Source organism: Stenella coeruleoalba, assembly GCF_951394435.1.
Source record: "Stenella coeruleoalba genome assembly, chromosome: 11".
Taxonomy (NCBI): Eukaryota; Metazoa; Chordata; class Mammalia; order Artiodactyla; family Delphinidae; genus Stenella; species Stenella coeruleoalba.
This window is the reverse complement of record NC_137157.1, coordinates 27,030,684-27,052,081: the sequence shown is the minus strand read 5'-3', so window position 1 is coordinate 27,052,081 and position 21,398 is coordinate 27,030,684. Positions and strand designations below refer to the sequence as shown.

Below are 21,398 nucleotides of genomic sequence, written 5' to 3'. Positions count from 1 at the left end.
TTTAAAGTTGACATTCAGTTTTATTTTAGTTTTTACTTTTTACTGAAATATTCATGTACCCTTTCTTTGAAGTTTGATCAAGGAGATCAAATACAACCTAAAAATCAGTTCTGAGTCTGCAGAGGCTTTTGGTTTAGACTTCTAAGAAGCCATTAATTCCAATGTCTTTTATCTGTGTGCCTGGAAAAGAAATACAAAGCAGAGAGAATTTGTTATATATTAGAATTGAGCCTGTTGGGAATAGGAAGAGAGACAATGAACTTTTATTAACACTTGAAAATAACTGTTTGATAATAGTTAAAACATTTGACCTTTAGCAACAAGTGTAGTAACCTAAAAGAGAAAACTATAGGCTCTAATCTAGCATTTGCTAGTATACCTCAGGGTCTGATAGTAACTTGCAAAGACACAAATATTAATTAATATTTCATTCTACATGTAAGAGATGATCATATAAAATGACTTAAAATGTCTAAGGAGCACTTTTTTTAAAATAAATTTATATCACTGTTTTCCTGTTTGAGGCCTTAAAATAAATGTTAACAGCTACCTACCATTATTGAACTCAAAGAGTACAAGGGACAGCTCAGCATGTTATTATTTCACTTAATCCTCATCAAACCCTTATTAGGTAGGTAATTACTCCTTAGATTTTACAAAAGGGAGATTAAGAGCTTAAATAACTATTCCAAGGTCACAGAGATAGTAGTTATTGACCAAAGCCCAATTCTTAACCTCTTCATTATACTTTCTCCTTATTCCCTCTCACACTAAGGAAGTGGTTCCTTATTCCTACTTAAAGGAAATTGTTACACTTAAATCTAACTTTGAAAGCTTTTCATAATCTGATTTCTCAAGATCCATTTTTTAAGATCACCTGCTTATTGTATGTTTTTACCTACTTTGCTTTATGTATAATGTTTGTTATTCCTTCTAGAATTCATTCTGCACTCTGTGACAAGGCTCTGACTTGGCTCCTGTTCTATTTCTCACTAATATCTTTGTTAATTTGCATCTCTATAGTACTTAGTCAGTTGTGCCACCATCATGTACTTATATATTGCCTTTTAAAGAGGTTTCAGTTTTTCCTGTACATAAACTAAATAAATATGAGTCTATGCTGTAACATTCAGTACAGTGGTAGAATGTAGCAGTTGTCGTTAATAGTGTGTGAATGTAAAGAAGACATCTGTGTTTGAATTGTTTCTTTTTTGATGGTAAATTTAGGTTTTCATTGTGTTGTAATACATATCTATGGTATTTGTAAAGCAAGGCAATGTTACAGTCTTGTGTTACATATGTTATCACTTAATATTTAAAATATAGGTAGCTTGACTTTCCAAGATACTGATTTTTAAGGGCTTTAGTCAGCCAGCGTTGCTGATGGGCATATGTTATATCACTCATGTGTTGGGAGGAGATGAGATTTTTTTTAGTAATTAATGTCTTTGGGGGAAAAAACTACTCGAATTACCATAAAGCATCATTTGATGGCATTTCAGGTACCTAAAATGAAAACATTGAAAAATTTCCTGCTTCTTTTGGATATAAGAAATGTCATTTTCTATTAAAGGTTTTTCATTGTATCTCACTTTAATGGTATGCAAGGTAGAGACTAAACTTTTAAGTTAAAAAATAATGGGCACAATTTATAGTTTTGAGAAATAGAAACTAAAATATGTTTTATTATTGGGGGAAAATAACTTTAAGAACTTTATTATTGGAAAGGGAACCCAAAACTTGATATGAGAAGAAAAATATTTCTGGGGAATTCCCTGACAATCCAGTGGTTAGGACTCTGTTCTTCCACTGCAGGGGGCATGGGTTCGATCCCTGGTTAGGGAACTAAGATCCTGCCTGGTGTGGCCAAAAAAAAAATTCTGATTCTTTAATGAATAGTACAGCTAAGTGAAACTGTTCTGATGACTTATTTACCCACCTTTAGGTACGATAATGAAGTACTCAGTGTGGTAATTATTTTATTGTAAACTCAATCAGATGCTGGCTAACATTCCTACATTTTGATTTGTTCATTGCTGATTATTTTGCAGCCTATCCCTCGGCCAGATCCTGTGCAGAATAATGAAGAAACACATGATCTAGTGCTGAAAACCAGATTAGAAGAAAAAGGTGAATACTTAGAGCAAGGACCCATGATAGAACAACTTAGCAAAATGTTCTTTACTACTAAGCACCGTTGGTATCCTCGTGGACAGTAAGTTCTATTTTCTTTTCTTCTTCAACTCTCACTGAACCCTACAGAAATACATAACTTTACTTCTATTAACAAACTTCTGAGGTTGTACTTTGCATGAAGGAATTAACACCCAGTATATCACCTATTAAATTGTATTTTTAAATCTACATATATATAGCTAAAATGAAATAGTACTTCTTTTCCTTTATTTTAGTGGGGGAGTTTAACCAAAGCTTTCAGGGAATTTTGCAAGAGTTCTTGAAAATTTTTCCATTCCGTGATGTAGTCATTTTATGTATTGTTTTTTTTTTTTTTTTTTTTTTTTTTTTTGCGGTACGCGGGCCTCTCACTGTTGTGGCCTCTCCCGTTGCGGAGCAGAGGCTCCGGACGCGCAGCCTCAGCGGCCATGGCTCACGGGCCCAGCTGCTCCGTGGCGTGTGGGATCTTCCCGGACCAGGGCTCGAACCCGTGTCCCCTGCATTGGCAGGCAGATTCTTAACCACTGTGCCACAAGGGAAGCCCTTATGTATTGTTTTTATTCATCTTCTTGATGAATACTTGATCTTGTCCTCAGCCCTCTATCCATTTATTTAACAGATTTTGAGTTATTGCAGAAAAAATTGGGGTACAGCAAATGATTGGGAAGTATATATATTTCTCAGTTCCTTTAGGAACTACAGTTGCCCCTCTGTTTCCCAGTACTCACATTTTGTTACATTGATTCTTACCTCGTATCTAATTCTGGCTTTAATTTGTTTACTTCTTTTGATTCTTATTTCTTTCATATCTATCTTATTCCCTACTAAACTAAGAAGCTAAAACTAAGAAGTGGCTTTTTAAAATTGTTTGTTTGAGCAAACTTTGTTTTTATTCACTTGTTTTATTCACTTTGCTTTTACTCACCCAGTAACTAGCACTGGGCTGGCATATTTATGGCAGGACATGCTTATGGAATTAATGAATATGCAGTCATTGAGCTGCTTGAAGTGATGGGTGATCAGAAACACAATCGTTGTTTGTAAGTTGTTAATAGTCAAGGAAGGAAGATAGTAGAGTAAATAAACAAATCAAGAGATTGACATTTGAAGGATGGTTAGGAGCTAGCCATGCAGAATGGGGAAAAGGCTTCACAGGCTGAGAACAGTATGTCATAGAGTAAGCTGGGGAAACTGCAAGTAGTTCAGTTTGGATGGGACCCAGAATATGAGGAGGGAATGTAAGAAGGGTCTTATGAAGGATTTTGTGTCGTGCTGAGGAGTTTAGGTTTTATTTTCATTGCCAAATTCTAAGAATCAAACTGACATCCCCAAAGTTTATGCATTAGGAGATCCTTTAGTAGGTTCTGTATTTGGGATAAGGTGATACGTGGAAAGATTGGAGTCAGAGGGACTTGCTATGAAACTGTTAAAATAGTCCAGGTGAAATTTGTTGAAGATCTACATGAAAGGACTAGCAACGGGAACAGAAAGGGGGAAAGTTAGAGAGATAGGAGACCTCTCAAGTTTCTGACAGAGGTGTTCAGGTGGATGATGGTGCCACTCATACAAGTGGGGAAACAGTAGAGAGTGAGGAAGATGAACCTATTGTTGGTTATGTTGAGTCTGAAGACTCTGGATCATCTGGTGGGGAGCAGTTCTGAAAGCAGGGGCATGTATGGACCTGGAGCTTGGTTTAATTTTTTAGTTTCTTTTTTTTAGTACTTTTTTAGAAAGGTACTTTCTCCCTTATCTGTAGTTACAGTAGAGATTCCTCAGGGCTCTGCCTTATACTCCATGTCTTGCTAAAATTTGTTCTGAGAGCTTCAATTACATTCATTATATAGATGACATGCAACCTGCTCCATTATACATTTTTTAATTTCCTCAGCCTTATTCCCAATGTCATTGTTCTTAGAATATTACTAACTAGATAACTGTCCAAAGTTTTAAATTCATTATAACAAAACACAACTCTTCTTTTCCTGTCTTAAAAAAGCCCCTCCCTTAATAATCTTCCTGGAATAGAAGTGATATTTCTGTATCAATTTCCCAAGGAAAAAATCTGTGATTTTTTTTGACCACTGTAGTGCCTTTTTTTTTTTTTTTAAATAAATTTATTTATTTTATGTATTTATTTTTGTCTGTTTTGGGTCTTCGTCGCTGCATGCGGGCTTTCTCTAGTTGTGGCAAACGGGAGCGGGCTTCTCATTGTGGTGGTTTCTCTTGTTGTGGAGCACGGGCTCTAGGCGCACGGGCTCAGTAGTTGTAGCACATGGGCTCTAGAGCACAGGCTCAGTAGTTGTGGCCCACGGGCTTAGTTGCTCCACGGCATGTGGGATCTTCCCAGACCAGGGCTCGAACCCGTGTCCCCTGCATTGGGACGCAGATTCTTAACCACTGTGCCACCAGGGAACTCTCCTGTAGAGCCTTTTTTTTTTTTTAAGGTAAAACAATATTTGTTTTTATTTATTTGTCGAAGTACAGTCAACCTACAATGTTACATTATTAGTGTACAACATAGTGATTGAATATTTTTATAGATTATACTCCATTTAAAGTTAATAGAAAATAATGGCTATATTTTGCTGTGTTGTGCAATATATCCTTTTTATTTATTTTATACATAGCAGTTTGTGTTTCTTAATCCCATACCTGTATCTTGCCCCTTCCCCTTTTCTCTCCCCACTGGAAACCACTAGTTTGTTTGCTATATATGTGAGTCTTCTGTTTCTGTTTTGTTATATACATTTGTTTGTTTTACTTTTTAGATTTCACATGTAAGTGATAACATAGAGTATTTGTCTTTCTCTGACTTGTTTCACTAAACTTAATACTGGGAATCCCCTGGTGGTCCAGTGGTTAGGACTTCACGCTTTCACTGCCGAGGGCATAATTTCAATCCCTGGTCAGGAACTAGGATCCCGCAAGCCACGCTGCGTGGCCAAAAATAAATAGATAAATAAAACTAAAGTTTTAAAAAAATATATAATACTATCTAGGTCCATCTATGTCACTGCAAATGGCAGAATTCCGTTCTTTTTTATGGCTGAGTAATATTCCATTGTATGTATTTATCACATCTTCCTTATCCATTCATCTCTTGACCACCATAATGTCTTTCAATTTCTGCATCTGTTTTATGTCCCCTTCCTTGATTTTTCTTTCTTATTTTGTATCCACTTTGTTTATGCATTCCCTCTTTGTAATTGTAAGTTAGGTTATGGGAAAACAAATTAGCAAGCCATTATATAGCCCCGTATCTAAATCACTGCTGTATTCTAAGATTTCTTTCCATGATTCATAACATTGTTCATGTTTATCTTTTATTTCTGTCCTATTAGGTAGATACTTTAGTTCAAGCCCCACCTTGAAATTTTTCTATAATGGATTTCAGTACCTGTTTCTTTCCTGCATGTTTCATGTTGCTGCAGTTTTCTTGCCATCTTTTGTTCATAACCAAATCGCTGAAGTTATGAAAATCCTCTGTAGATGTGTAACGTAAAGGGGGCAAGACTGACGGCAAGAAGACCATTGGGGAGTCTTAAAACCAAACATGTTATCTCCAGACATTTTTGTCTAGTACCCCACCTATGTTTAATCTTATTACTTATTTAATCTTATTAGTGCTAATTAGCTTTGACTGCTAATTAATTTAATCTCTATGGTATGTCTTCTTGCATCAGGATTTCTAGGCACTTTCAGTTATAAGCAGACTTTAATTAGATACAATTGATTATCCCAGTGTCTCTCCTAATAAAGAGTTCAACAGGAAAACTCTAGATGCTAGCTTATGTGTATAAGGAAAATTTTAACCTGTAGGCATTATCCTTGTGATGCATCATCTTTCAAAATTTTAAATAAGTTAATGTGTGATTACTGATACTCAACAAGTATTTATTTGGTATCTACATATATATTTTGGATTAATGTAAGCCATTTCAAATGTTGGTTTCTAGATGTTAGCACCTCTTAAACATCAGGCAGTATATAGAAGGATGTTTTACTAAATATTTCACAATTTTAGATTTATAACAGAAGAATGGGACCCATTATGAATTTAATAATTAGAGATATATAACATCTTTTTAAACATTTTTTAAAATTTATTTTTGGTTGCATTGGGTCTTTGTTGCTGTACGCGGGCCTTCTCTAGTTGCAGCCAGCAGGGGCTACTCTTCGTTCCGATGCTTGGTCTTCTTATTGCGGTGGCTTCTCTTGTTGTGAAGCACGGGCTGTAGGTGCATGGGCTTCAGTAGTTGTGGCACATGGGCTCAGTAGTTGTGGCTTGCGGGCTCCAGAGTGCAGGCTCAGTAGTTGTGGCTCATGGGCTTAGTTGCTCCGTGGCATGTGGGATCTTCCCAGACCAGGGACAGAACCCGTGTCCCCTGCATTGGCAGGCAGATTCTTAACCACTGTGCCACCAGGGAAGCCCCCTATAACATCTTTTTAAATATGTTACTGAAAGGTATAAAATGCTTGTTTAAGAAATATTTTTAAACAATTCAGAAGTATTTAAAGTATAAAATAAAAATCTTTTTTATACCTACTAATGCCCTATTCCCCATAGATGAACACTGTTAAACTCTACCTTTGTGAATAGCCCAACCTCATATTATACTCAGTTTTGTGCTTTTTGAACTCCAATAAAGTAGAACACTTTTCTGAGAGTACAAGTTTTTGTTAAAGAGGCCAGACTGACTCAAATCATCTTGTCTCTGCTACTTACTAGCTAGTTATTCAATCTTATTATCTATTAAAGAAAGTAGAAATAATAATGCCTAATTTACTTGGTGGTTTTGAGATAAAATATAATCATTTAAGTTAAGCACCTGGCATACAGTATATGTACAGTAATAATGTGGTAATGATAATTATTAACATTGTCTCCTACTCATAGTTTTTCTCTTATTCTCTTAGAAGCATCTTTTTTTTTTTTTTTTTTTTTTGACTGTGCCACTTGGCTTGTGGCATCTCAGTTCCCCGACCAGGGACTGAACCTGGGCCATGGCAGTGAAAGTGCCAAATCCTAACCACTAGACCACCAGGGAACTCCCTGAAGCATCTTTTCTTAACTAGGCTTTTTTTTTTTTTTTGCGGTACGCGGGCCTCTCACTGTTGTGGCCTCTCCCGCTGCGGGCACAGGCTCCGGACGCGCAGGCTCAGTGGCCATGGCTCACGGGCCCAGCCGCTCTGCAGCATGTGGGATCTTCCCAGACTGGGGCATGAACCCGTGTCCCCTGCCTCGGCAGGCGGACTCTCAACCACTGCGCCACTGGGGAAGCCCAACTAGGCTCTTTTGAGGTATAATTTACATACTTCAAATTTACCAGTTTTAAGTATACAACTTCATGAGGGTTTTTGTTTTTTTTTTTTTAAATTTTATTTTTGTCTGCGTTGGGTTTTTGTTGCGGCGTGCGGGCTTCGCATTGCAGTGGCTTCTCTTATTGCGGAGCATGGCGCGCAGGCTTCAGTAGTTGTGGCGCACGGGCTTAGTTGCTCCGCAGCATGTGGGATCTGCCCAGGCCAGGGCTCGAACCCGTGTCCCCTGCATTGGCAGGTGGATTCTTAACCACTGCGCCACCAGGGAAGCCCTTTTTTTTTTTTTAATTTATTTATTTTATTTATTTTTGGCTGCGTTGGGTACAACTTCATGAGTTTTGACAAATGTTTTAAGTAAAGCATTCACCAGTTTAAGTACACAGTTCGATGCGTTTTAACAAATGTATACAGTTGTATAATTGTTACCGAAAATGGGGGTCCAGCTACTTGCCACTCAAAAGCCAATAAAGAGGCAAGGTTGGTGGAAAGGAAAGTTTGCTTTATTTTGGAGGCTGGCACCCAAGGTGGGGGTGGTTTACTGCTGCCTGTCCAAAGGCTGAGCCCCCCACTGACTATTAGTGGGCAAAAGCTTTTATAGACAGAGGGAGGGAGCTAGATGCAGAAACAGCACAGTCAGCTCTGACAGTCATCTTGAAATTGGTTATCAGTGGTCTGGCCAGCATCATTTTGATTGTTTTAAGTACAGTTAATCTTCAGTTCCAGGGTTGGTTTGTTCCCATTTCTTTGAGTCCAGCTCTCGGAATTGTGGCAGCTTATGTCATGGCTACAGTCTGGTCATCATCTAATTAACTTCTTCCTCCTGGTGGGGGTTTCAGTATCTATAAGACAGCTCACAGGATACAGCTCAGAATATTATCTACATCCCTTGAAGAGGAACTAAAGGTCCTAGACTATGCTTAATGACTAAACTTGTCTTGTTGGGCTGTTAGTCTTGTTGGGCTGTTTTCCTTTGTTTATGCATTTTCTCACTTCTCTGATTAAACTTATTCATTGGCTAAAGTTTTTCCACAGACATAAGGCAGGCTGAGGACATGGGGGGCAAGGACCATAGCATCCTGCTACGTTTCATAATCACTACTACAATCATAAATATAGACTAGTCTCATAACGCCAGAAAGTTCTTCCATGCCCTTTTGCAGTCAGTTCCCTTCCTATAACCCTCACCCTGGGCAATTACTTCTCTGCTTTCTATCACTTTCTAGAATTTCATGGATTTCTAGAATTTCATGTTTTACCCTTTCTAGAATTTCATGTAAATGGAATTATACAGTACATAACCTTTTGTGTCTCACTTATTTCACTATGTACAATGCTTTCAAGATTCATCCATGTTGTTGTGTATACCAGTAGTTTGTCCCTTTTTACTCTGAGTAGTATTCCCTTGTATGCATAGACCACAGTTTGTTTATTAACCAGTTGGACATTTTGGGTTCTTTCCAGTTTGTTGGCTGTAAATAAAGCTGCATAAACATTCAAGTACAAGTCATTGTATGGACATGTTTTTATTTCTCTTCAGTAAATATCTAAGGGTAGGATTACTTGGTCATGTGATAAGGACATGTTTAAATTCATGAGCCACAGTTAAAGTGGCTGAACCATTTTACATTCCCACTTAGCAGTGTGAGAGTTCTAGTTGCTCTACATCCTTCCCAACACTTGATATCATCAGTTTTTAAAATTTCAATCATTCTGTTGGGTGAGTAGTAGTATTTCATTGTGGTTTTAATTTATGTTGCCCTAATGAATTACTAATCATTTTGAGCATCTTTTCATGTGCTTATTGGCAATGCATACATTTGTTTTTTGGTTTTTTTTGTTACTTGGTTAAGTATCTGTACAAATCTTTTGCCTGTTTTTTAAAAAGCAGATTGGTTTTCTTATTAAGGTGTAAAACTTGTGGATCAAAGTCCTTTATGGGACAAATGTTTTGCAAGTATTTTCTCCCTGTCTGTGGCTTGCTTTTTTATGTCCTTAATAGTGTATTTTGAAGATCAGAAGTTTTAAAATTTTGGTGAAGTTCAGTTTACAAATTTTTCAGACTTTTTGCATCCTACTTAAAAAATCTTTGCCTAACCTAAGGTCACTAAGACTTTCTCCTATGTTTTCTTCCCAAAGTTTTAATTTTTATGTATGGTGTGAGGCATAGGTTGGGGATCTTTTTCTTTTTTGCTTATGTATATCCAGTTGTCCCAACACCACTAGTTGAAAGTATTATCTTTCCCCATTAAATTGCCCTAACACCCTTATTGAAACCATATATGTGGGTCCTGGACTCTATTTTGTTCCATTAATATATGTTCGTCTTTGGAATACCACACAGTTTGGGCTATTATAACTAAAGTCTTGAAACCAGGTAGAGTAAGTCTTCTAATTTTGTTCTTTTTTAAAAAATTGTCTTAGCAGTCATAGGTCTTTTGCATTTTCTTACAACTTTTAGAATCAGCTTATCCGTTTCTACAAAAAGCCTGCAGGGATTTTGAAGGAGATTGCATTCAGTCTCTAGATCAATTTCAGGAGAATTGATGTCTTAACAGTATTGAATCGTCCCATCAATTAAAATAGTATATTTCTCCATTATTTAGGTCTTTTAAAAAATATCACTTAACAGTGTTTCATAGTTTGCAGTGTATGAATATTGTACATTTTTTGTTAAATTTATCCCAAACATTTTGTATTCTTTATGCTATTGTAAATAGTATTTTTAATTTAAATTTTCAGTGGATTATTATTCATATGTAGAAATACAGTGGATTCTTGTATATTGACATTGTATCCTGTGATCTTGAGATAATTCTAGTAGCTTTTTTTTTTTCAATTTATTTTTTTTATACAGCAGGTTCTTATTAGTTACCTATTTTATACATATTAGTGTATATATTGTCAATCCCAATCTCCCAATTCATCCCACCACCCCCCCACCCGCCCCCGCTTTCCCCCCTTGGTGTCCGTACGTTTGTTCTCCACATCTGTGTCTCTATTTCTGCCTTGCAGACCGGCTCATCGGTACCATTTTTCTAGATTCCACATATATGCATTAATATACGATTTTTGTTTTTCTCTTTCTGACTCACTTCACTCTGTATTGACAGTCTCTAGATCCATCCACATCTCTACAAATGACCCAGTTTTGTTCCTTTTTATGGCTGAGTAATATTCCATTGTACATATGTACCACACCTTCTTTATCCATTCGTCTGTCGATGGGCATTTACGTTGCTTCCATGCCCTGGCTATTGCAAATAGTGCTGCAGTGAACGCTGGGGTGCATGTGTCTTTTTGAATTATGGTTTTCTCTGGGCATATGCCCAGTAGTGGGATTGCTGGGTCATATGATAACTCTATTTTTAGTTACTGAAGGAACCTCCATACTATTCTCCATAGTGGCTGTATCAATTTACATTCCCACCAACAGTGCAAGAGGGTTCTCTTTTCTCCACACCCTCTCCAGCATTTGTTGTTTGTAGATTTTCTGATGATGCCCATTGTAACTGGTGTGAGGTGATACCTCATTGTAGTTTTGATTTGCATTTCTCTAGCCATTAGTGATGTTGAGTAACTTTTCATGTGCCTCTTGGCCATCTGTATGTCTTCCCTGGAGAAATGTCTATTTAGGTCTTTTGCCCATTTTTTTTTTTTAATTTATTTAGTTTGGCTGTGTTGGGTCTTTGTTGCTGCACGCAGGCTTTCTTTAGTTGCGGTGAGCAGGGACTACTCTTTGTTGCAGTGGGCGGGTTTCTCACTGTAGTGGCTTCTCTTGTTGCAGAGCATGGGCTCTAGCCGTGAGAGCTGCAGTAGTTTTGGCACTTGGTGTCAGTAGTTGTGGCTTGTGGACTTTAGAACGCAGGCTCAGTAGTTGTGGCGCACAGGCTTAGTTGCTCCGCGGCATGTGGGATCTTCCTGGACCAGGGCTCGAACCTGTGTCCCCTGCATTGGCAGGCAGATTCTTAACCACTGCGCCACCAGGGAAGCCCCTTCTGCCCATTTTTTGATTGGGTTTTTTGGTTTTTTAATATTGAGCTGCATGAGCTGTTGATATATTTTGGAGATGAATCCTTTGTCCGTTGATTTGTTTGTAAATATTTTCTCCCATTCTGAGGGTTGTCTTTTCATCTTGTTTATAGTTTCCTTTGCTGTGCAAAAGTTTTTGAGTTTCATTAGGTCCCATTTGTTTATTTTTCTTTTTATTTCCATTAATCTAGGAGGTGGGTCAGAAAAGATCTTGCTGTGATTTATGTCAAAGAGTGTTCTTCCTGTGTTTTCCTCTAAGAGTTTTATAGTGTCTGGCCTTACATTTAGGTCTTTAATCCATTTTGAGTTTACTTTTGTGTATGGTGTTAGGGAGTGTTCTAATTTCATTCTTTTACATGTAGCTGTCCAGTTTCCCCAGCACCACTTATTGAAGAGACTGTCTTTTCTCCATTGTATGTCCTTGCCTCCTTTGTCATAGATTAGTTGACCATAGGTGTGTGGGTTTATCTTTGGACTTTCTATCCTGTTCCATTGATCTATATTTCTTTTTTTGTGCCAGTACCATATTGTCTTGATTACTGTAGCTTTGTAGTATAAAGTCCGGGAGGCTGATTGCTCCAGCTCCGTTTTTTTCCCTCAAGATTGCTTTGGCTTCTTGGACTAGGGCTCAAACCCATGTCCCCTGCATTGGCAGGTGGATTCTTAGCCACTGTGCCAGCAGGGAAGCCCATACTTAATGTTTAAAGACCCACTAAAACTGGGAAAAGGGCAATGATGTCCACACTCAACACTTATACTCAACAGTATACTAAAGGTCCTAAGCAGTGCAATAGGACAAGAGAAAGAAATAAAAAGCATTCAGATTGTAAAAGGAGAAGTAAAATTGTCTTTATTCAATGATGGCATGATCATCTATGCAGAAAACTCCTAGGAACATATTAAAAAGCAGCCAAAAGTAAATTAATTAATTAAAAAAAATCATCTAAACATTAACTATGATGTTCAGTATGGGTCTTTTTTTTTTTTTTTAAATAAATTTTATTTATTGATTTATTTTTGGCTGAGTTAGGTCTTCGTTGCTGCGTGTGGGCTTTCTCTAGTTGCGGTGAGCCGGGACTAGCTACTCTTTGTTGCATGCAGGCTTCTCATTGCGGTAGCTTCTCTTGCAGGGCACAGGCTCTAGGCACGCGGGCTTCAGTAGTTGCGGCATGCAAGCTCAGTAGTTGTGGTGCATGGGCTTAGTTGCTCTGCAGCATGTGGGATCTTCCTGGACCGGGGCATGAACCCGTGTCCCCTGCATCGGCAGGCGGACTCTCAACCACTGCGCCACCAGGGAAGCCCTATGGTTTCCTTTGTTGTGTAAAAATTTTTAAGTTTAAAGTGGGTCTTTTTTAATGAATAGAATATAGTTGGATTTTGCTTTTTTATCCAATGTGACTTCTCATTTCAGTGTCAAGTCATCTTAAGTGCATTCTGTTTTGATTTTCAGGACTTTCACTCTTCCTCTGCCATTTGCCCTTAGCTCACTTTTTTCATGAAATTTAATTTGATTATAGTCACTTTGAATAGCTACCACCCCTATTAGCATAACTATATGCAACTATATTAGATATTAGATATCTGTTATTAGAGATCTGTTAATGTTATATTTGTGGGTAATTTTTTGTTTTCATCGTTTGCTCTCAATTATTCTGTCTTTATCAGGGATGCAACTTCTGTTTTGTAGTTTACCAGAAGACCTCTAATACAATATCTTTAATACAATGTATGTGTGTTAAGTTACTGTCTGATGGAATATTATCTTACCTAATTATCTTTACAGCTTCTTGAAGGTGTTCAGTTTTTCTTTGAGACCATACTTTATGCTAGTCTTTGGGTTGGTCTGCTGGTAAATTTCCCAGTGATTCTTGGAAGTTTTATTCCCAGAGTTCAGCTATCAAGTCATGTGGATTTATCTAATTTCCATTTTATCTAGGTAGGTCACCTGTGGATTAAGATGTTCTTCATTATCAAATTCTGAATCAAGGTCAGCAGAGGCTTTATGATCCCAGGGTGTTGCCCACCTCATCCAATCCCAAACCTACCTGCATTTAATTATTGGCCTCACCCAGGGTGGGGTGGACTGAGAGTATATGTAGTATGACTATACAGAATTGATGCTGAAATAGTCTAGTAGGCAATAAGCACTGGAGATTAGATTATCTCAAGTCTGGAGATCGAAGGTTAAAATTGTTACCACTAAATTTATGATTTGGATATTACTGTTTCCTAATCCTGGTGATCCTGTTTGCTTTAGGATGGCAATTCAAAGAGTCTTCTTAGATTTAGGCTTTATACTGAAACTGGATACTAGAACTATTTGAATTTTTAGTGTGAGAGATTAGTGGTGAGGAAATCCAGGACATTGGACTTGAGGTTAAATTGAACTTTTAGTTCCCTGCTCTCTGCCTTTGCCTGAATGACTATTTTTATATTCAGTTGTGCAAAGGTTGGTTTAAAAAAATAGCATCTGTAACCATGAGGCTCCTGCTACTTCCTGTTTGATGATATTACAGGTGATGAAAACAAATTAAACTAACTTAGCCACTACATTATAATTTACCTGAAGTAATGGGGCTTCGAACATATTCTTTGAAAGGTGCTCCTTATGCAAATCAATTTTTTTGTATTCCTGTAGCAATTTGCATTAGGTAGCTCCTCTGTAAATAGTTGCTGGGGACATGATTCTGAGTTGTTTTGCCCTTCTCTGCAACCCCTGAGGTATCTCCTGTTGGCCTCTAGTGTTGCCAGTACTCAGGAAGCAGGACATATCAGTGCTTCACTTGCCAGCATCTGTGTACAAGCTCTTTTTCCTTTTTTCAGTCTTCCTCAATTGGCATGAAAAAAATTAAAAAGTCAGTGGAGCATTCCTTCCATTATAATTCTTTGCAAAATACATCATTTTAGCAATATGGCAGAGTTCCTAATGGTTTTGTTTGAGTTTTCCATTGTTTTTCTCATTAATTCAACCTTAATAAGTTTGTTGAAACTCTGTTTATGTACCCAAAGTTCATATACTATCTTGGTTTCTCTTGCTGATTCCATTTCATTTCCCTTATCTCTAAATTCTGGAGTTTCCCAAGGATCAGTCCTTGGTTCTCTTCTCTTTTCTCTCCCATTCCCTAAGACAGTGATCTCATCCAGTCTCATGGCTTTAAATACCATCTGCATTGGCTCCCAAATCTATCTCTTCCTGTCCCTTCACCTCCAGACCTGTATATCCACGGGCCTACTTGTCTAACGGACATCCCTAACTTAATGTGTCTCTAACTGAGCTTTTCGTGGTCCCTCACAAACCAGCTTCTTTTGCAGCCTTCCCTGTCTCAGTTAATGCGAGTTCCATTGTTCTAGCTGCTTGGGCCAGAAATCTTGGTGCCATTTTTGACTTTTCTCTTTGTCTCATACCCAACATCTGGTCTATAAGCAAACCCTGTTGGCTCTATCTCCAAAATGTATCCGGATTTGACCATTTATCACCATTCCCTCTGCCATCATCCTGGTACACGCCACCATCTTTTGCCTGGTTCATAGAACTGGCTTTCTAACTGGTCTCCCTACTTCTGCCTTTGCTTCCCTGTGGTCTGTTCTTAGCACACAGCCAGAGTAATCCTGTTAAAAATTCCACTAGTTCTTATAATTTTTCTGTTGAAAACCCTCCAACAGCTTTCCATCTTATTTAGAGAAAAGCTATAGACCTTAACTATTATCTACTAGAACCTATGTGATCTGACCCTCTTTTACCTTTCCACTCTCATTTCCTACTATTCTCTTCTTTCTTCACTCTGTTCCAGCCACATGACCTCTTTTCTGTTCCTTGAACATGCCCTTCCTTCTACCTCAGAGCCCTTATACCTGCTGTTTACTCTATATAGAATACTTTTTCCTGCTGATACCAGCAAAGATAGCTGTCTTACTTATTTTGCGTTTTTACTCACTGAAGCCTTCCCTGGTCAACTTGTTTATCTTGTTTTTCTGTCTAATACACTGGAATGTAATCTCCATGAGGGTGGGGATTTTGTCATGTTTTGTGTACCACAGAAACCTTAGCGCCTAAAATTGGTGCCTGGCATGTGGTAGATGCTCCACACCTTTAAAATGAATGAATAAATGAATGAGCGAATGATTCTGATTTTCATAATATCTCTTAAAAAAGAAAATAGCTAACATAACTCCACTAAATGTAAAGTTATGTTGAAAGAAAGAAGGATGGAAGGATTGAAAGAAGTCTGGATAGAAAGTAAGAAGGATCTGGAAAGTAATTCTAAATTTCTGAAATATAAAGCAATTCTATAAATGTATGAATAGCTGCACGACTTTATTTAAAGGACTACTTTAATATTTTTCCATGGAGGCAACAAAAATTAGCTACCACCATGAGTAGGAGACATTTGAACATCTAGCTGCATTGTGAACCAGGAGGTGAAGTTCTGTCTTGGACTAAGAACTGTAGACAGATCTTTCAGATACCACTGAGTCATTGTGTAATTTAAGAAGGGTAACAATATGTTTTGGTTTCCCAGGGACAGTCTCAGTTTAACTCTTTTGTTAATTATTAATAGAGTGGGTTTTTATTCTTTAAAGGATCCCAGTTTGGATGATAAGTTATAAGGGCACCCTAAAATTCAGGTGCTTGCTTCTGAGTGATTATAGCATATATTGACATTCATGCATGATAAGAAATCTGTAAATGCTATTTAACATTTATTGAGCATATTTCAGAGCTCGACTTTGTTAGGTTTAGGGCTATCAGGGTCTCAGGCATTTTCAGTCAGTCTTGGGTAGTGAAAATGGTTGAGCATTGTAAGCTGAATCACATTTTTATAGGATAATGCTTAGATTTTTAGGGCCACAGACTTCATTGAGAATCTGATGAAACCTATGAATCCACTTCCCAGAAAAACACATATACAAAATTTTTATAAATAATTTCAGTAAGTTTGTGACTCCCAAACCCCCCTATTCTGGTATCTAACTGCTTTGAGAGAACACCTTTCAGGGATACTATTGCACTAGTAAAACCTTGATTATCTGGCACATAACTGGAACCCTTAAGAAAACCGTAATTTTCTCAATGCCAATATAAGTACATGCAGAAATGTTTATTTAGATAATTGATATTATGCTATATGTATTATTCTACAGCTTAGGGTTCCATGTTAGTATATATAGATATGCTTCATTTTTTTAAGTTAATTTCTGTATTTTGCAATTTGTCAAAAAATCAATATCAAAAAACAGTGTATAGGAAAGTTGCCTTATGAAACCGTAAGATAAGCAAAAAATACTGAAGATCATCTTTTTTTTTTAATTCATTTATTTATTTAATTGGTTGCACCAGGTCTTAGTTGCTGCAGGTGCGCTCCTTAGTTGCGGCTCGCTGGCTCCTTAGTTGCAGCACATGGGCTCCTTAGTTGTAGCATGTGGGCTCCTTAGTTGTGGCATGTGAATCTTAGTTGCAGCATACATGTGGGATCTAGTTCCCCGACCAGGGATCGAACCCAGGCCCCCTGCATTGGGAGCACAGAGTCTTATCCACTGCAGCACCAGGGAAGTCCCCCCAGATCATCTTAATCACAACAACGAAAGAGCATAAGAACATGTCTTATCATTTATGGTGTAGAGATCTTTACAGTGAATGTCCACACTAGCAAAAAAAGTTAAAAATTAGCTCAGACCAACTTGCAAGATTCTGGCCTTAAGGGAATTTTTGAAGAGAATTCATCACCGAAAGCAAATGTACTCTGTGCAGACATTTTCTTAACTCAATAAAGAAAATAAGGAAATGTTGAGAAGAAGAAAGAATTCTTCATGGCGAAATCACTTAGTCACTGCTAACAATGCATTTTATCTCTCTTTTTCTTTCTATACATAAATTTTATTAGTTTGCATAAATTTTTACATGGTTTTAATCTTTATTAGTTCACATAAATTTTTACATGGTTTTTATCATACTGTATATATAAATTTGCATCCTGTATCATCCCTTTCCCCATTAATATTTTAATATTAAAATAGTTAATATTTTAACTGCTTACTTATTGCTTTAGGATAGATTTCCAGAAGAGGAATTACTAGGTCAAAAATTATGATTATTAAAAAAAATTTTTTTAAGTATTGCCACACTGTTTTTCAAAAGTGTTATACTGATTAATACTTTAAGCAGTTGGGTCTGATATTACTTGCTTCACCATACTCATACTTGGATTGCACATTATAATTTTTAAAATATTTGTGATTGCAAAAAAAAGTAAAAACGTTTCTCACTGTTTTAATTTGCATTTCTTCCATTTTTGTGATATTGCACATTTTTCCATATACATATTACTAATCGTATTTTATTATAAAAACATGATCTTGCAGCTTTAGAGGCCTCCATTTAGAGCTGATCATCCCCTTTTGAATAAAACTTTAATAGAGCACGTTCTGCATGTTCACAGTGTTTAATGAACAGTCATCCAGATTGCCGTATTGAAACTACCTCAAGATCTGAAAAAAAGACTTTCCAAATGCTTAATTAATAGAAGACAATTTTCACAGCAGGAAAATGTGACTTATTATTAAGAAGTATCTTCTACCTGAGGTGTGTCTAACTGTGTGTGTGTGTGTGTGTATTAGGTTTCACTGATTTTTTTGAATACCAGTAAACAGCAGGGTAATAGAAATTTGATATTTCTATCAGAAACAGTTAACTTGTATTAAAATAATCTTATCTTAAATATTTTCTTCTTTTCAAGGTATCATAGACGTCGTAGGAAACTGAATCCTCCAAAAGACAGATGATATTGAGGTTTTCAGGAATCAAAGAGAAATGTTATCCTGCGTCTCATTTGCCATTTGAGAAAATACAAATTGCGTATATTCATTAATACGTTATATAGTAAAATAATAAAATGTCTTCTCATATATTAGAATGTGTATTTCTTTATATATATTAAGTAGTTCTGGATTTCACATTCTTATTTACGGAAGCCTATTTTTATTTTCCTTTTGAGTTATTAAAGTCTACTATTTATTTTTATGCGCCTGGTATGATTAAGTACTTTTACATTATCAGCCGAATAGTAGTATAAATATGATGAATAAAAACGTGCATGATTCTCCTGAAGAGTTTTAAACTGCCTTTGAAAAGAAACTCATGAGATCCACACAGAAAATAGATGTTACAATGTTTCCGTTTTTGTGGCTCTAGGAAATAGTTACATTTTAATCAGTTTCTACTACCTGCTAGGTCTTTAGTTTACATTATTATTAAATTCTCACAATAATCCTTTGAAGAAGGTGCATCATCCCCATTTTACAGATAAGGCTAAGTGACTTGAAGCCTACCTACCTAACAAGTGGGAGAGCCAGGATCCAAACTGTCCAGAGCCTTTTTTACAAGGCATCACTATGACAAGAGGTGTTTTCTTTCACCCAAGAATGTGCTTTCCTAGAAAGAATATTATATTATTCATTTTGAGATTTTTTTTCTGGCTGTCTTAAAAATTATGCTTGCTTCAGAGCACATACAACTCTGTGATTAAAATGTTAATATTACTAAAGTAGTCTTAAAAAATGTTAAGTCTATTCTGTTGATTATCCCTACCAGCTTATATATGATCCTTAATAGCATTGATGCCCCTGTGATTTCTATTTAGGAGGTGAGGAGTCTTTATTAAGAAGGTGAAAAGGTGCTTTATTCAAACTTGTGCAATATTTGTGATATTTTAAAATTTGGTGTGAAAAATGATTTCACATTCAAAGTCTATTGCTTAATCTAGTTCTTTGAATAGAGGAAGGTGAAGGGTCAAGTGTTGAGTAAAATGTAAGGAATAGTGAATAGGAAAGAGTAAAGAAAATAATAATGGCCACCCTCTATTACAGAAAGGAAGTGTTTTTAAGTGGTTTATGCTCTTTTCATTAATATATTATTCATTTGGGGGGAAAGATCAAAGGAAAAACAAGTCAATAGAGTTGGATAATCAGAAATATTAACTGGCTGTGTTTGGTGACATAGCTTCGAAAATAGTTTTTTTCTGGTTGATTTATATCCAAATTTTTACAAAGATTGAGATATGCCATGTTATAAAAGTAGGAAGAATAAAAACTAAATTAATTAAATAACAAATTTTCTTCTAAGTACAAGGATCTACTAAATAGAGATTGTTCAATTGTAAGATGCCCAAACCACACATTCACATGTCAGTGCTTTGGAGAATTAAGTTAGTTCTTGTTGTACTGGAAATATATTACATTGTAGTTAACATTGTAGTTCCTGGAATTTTGGTCTTCATGAGTTGCTGAATAAGTACGTGTTTCATCACCACTATCACTTCCCCTCTGCTTCTCCACCTCAGAGGAGTAACCTATTATCCACTATCACTAACACTTTGTGAAAGGTCAGTTTGTTTTTTTCAGAAATTTAAAAAGTACATAAAGTCTGATGGTTCTTTAAATGGAATAAATTTAGCTTCATGAAAATCTTACTACCCTGTTCTTACTCTCGTATTTCTTTCCATTGGTGCGGGGGATTAACACACTTCAAATTGATAAAAAGCATTGTCAGTCAAACCACCAGAGGGCACTCTCACATAGGGTTTAATTTGAACATTCCTCAACCAAAGGATAGTGACTTAACAGTCAACAATTTGTGGATTTCTTTAGGTAAGAATGACTACTAGAGTAAATGACGTAGTGAAATTAAGTGAGGCCATTATTGTATTCATTCTATCGATCTAGTCATTAAGCATTTATTGAACCCCTACTACATATGGAGAGGCATTATACTTTTTGGCAGGCCAATAACAAAAAATAGGCCCTTCTTAAGGAGCATAGTATCTACTTAACTAGTATCTATTGAGCTACTTAACTTTTCTAATGACGTTGCTTTTTCTTTTTTTTAAATTAATTAATCTTTGGCTGCGTTGGGTCTTTGTTGCTGTGCACGGGCTTTCTCTAGTTGCGGCGATGGGGGCTACATTTTGTAGCGTTGCGCGGTCTTCTCCTCGCGGTGGCTTCTCTTGTTGCAGAGCATGGGCTCTAGGCACACGGGCTTCAGTAGTTCTGGCACACGGGCTCAGTAGTTGTGGCTCGTGGGCTCTAGAGCACAGGCTTAATAGTTGTGGCACACGGATCCAGCCACTCCTCAGCATGTGGAATCTTCCCGGACCAGGGATCGAACCCGCGTCCCCTGCACTGGCAGGTGGATTCCTAACCACTGCACCACCAGGGAAGTCCAACGTTGCTTATTAAACATGAGTATAATGCATCATTATTTTTTTAAATTAGAGACTAAATAAATAGAAAATAAAATTACCCATAATTGCCCCAGCTAAAGATAACACTAACATTTTTGCTACCTTTCTTTCTTGTTATTTTGCTGCATAAATATATTTCAAAAAAATTATATTTATTATGCATGTTGTTTTATAACTTGCTTTTTCACTTAATATCATAAATTTTTTTTTGCCATATCAGTAAATACTCTCATTTAATGGATTCATATTATTTTGTAATGTAGATTGTCATAATTTAATTAACTCCGTACTGTTAGACATAATCGTTGTTTCTGTTTGTTCCCTGTTAGGAAGAACGCTCTTATTAACATCCTGGTAGATACTTTTTATTGATAGCCGTTTTAATTTTTAAAAATTTTATTCTAATATAGTTGATTTACAATGTTGTGTTAGTTTCAGGTGTACAGCAAAGTGAATCAGTTATACATATATATATATATCCATTCTTTTTCAGATTCTTTTCCTATATAGGTTATTACAGAATATTGAGAAGAGTTCCCTGTGCTATACAGTAGGTCCTTGTTAGTTATCTATTTCATATATAGTAGTGTGTATATGTTAATCCCAATCTCCTAATTATCACCTCCCCCCATATTTCCC

General features: G+C 36.6%; 1 protein-coding gene across 1 annotated transcript in view; it reads left to right on the top strand.

Moving 5' to 3' along the window:
- MRPL42 (mitochondrial ribosomal protein L42) overlaps positions 1–21,398 on the top strand; it is a 162,244-nt gene that overhangs the window by 8,075 nt on the left and 132,771 nt on the right. The window contains 2 exon segments of the mRNA XM_079937588.1: positions 2,052–2,190; positions 2,193–2,215. Of these exon segments, the coding sequence (XP_079793714.1) occupies positions 2,052–2,190; positions 2,193–2,215 (162 nt within the window).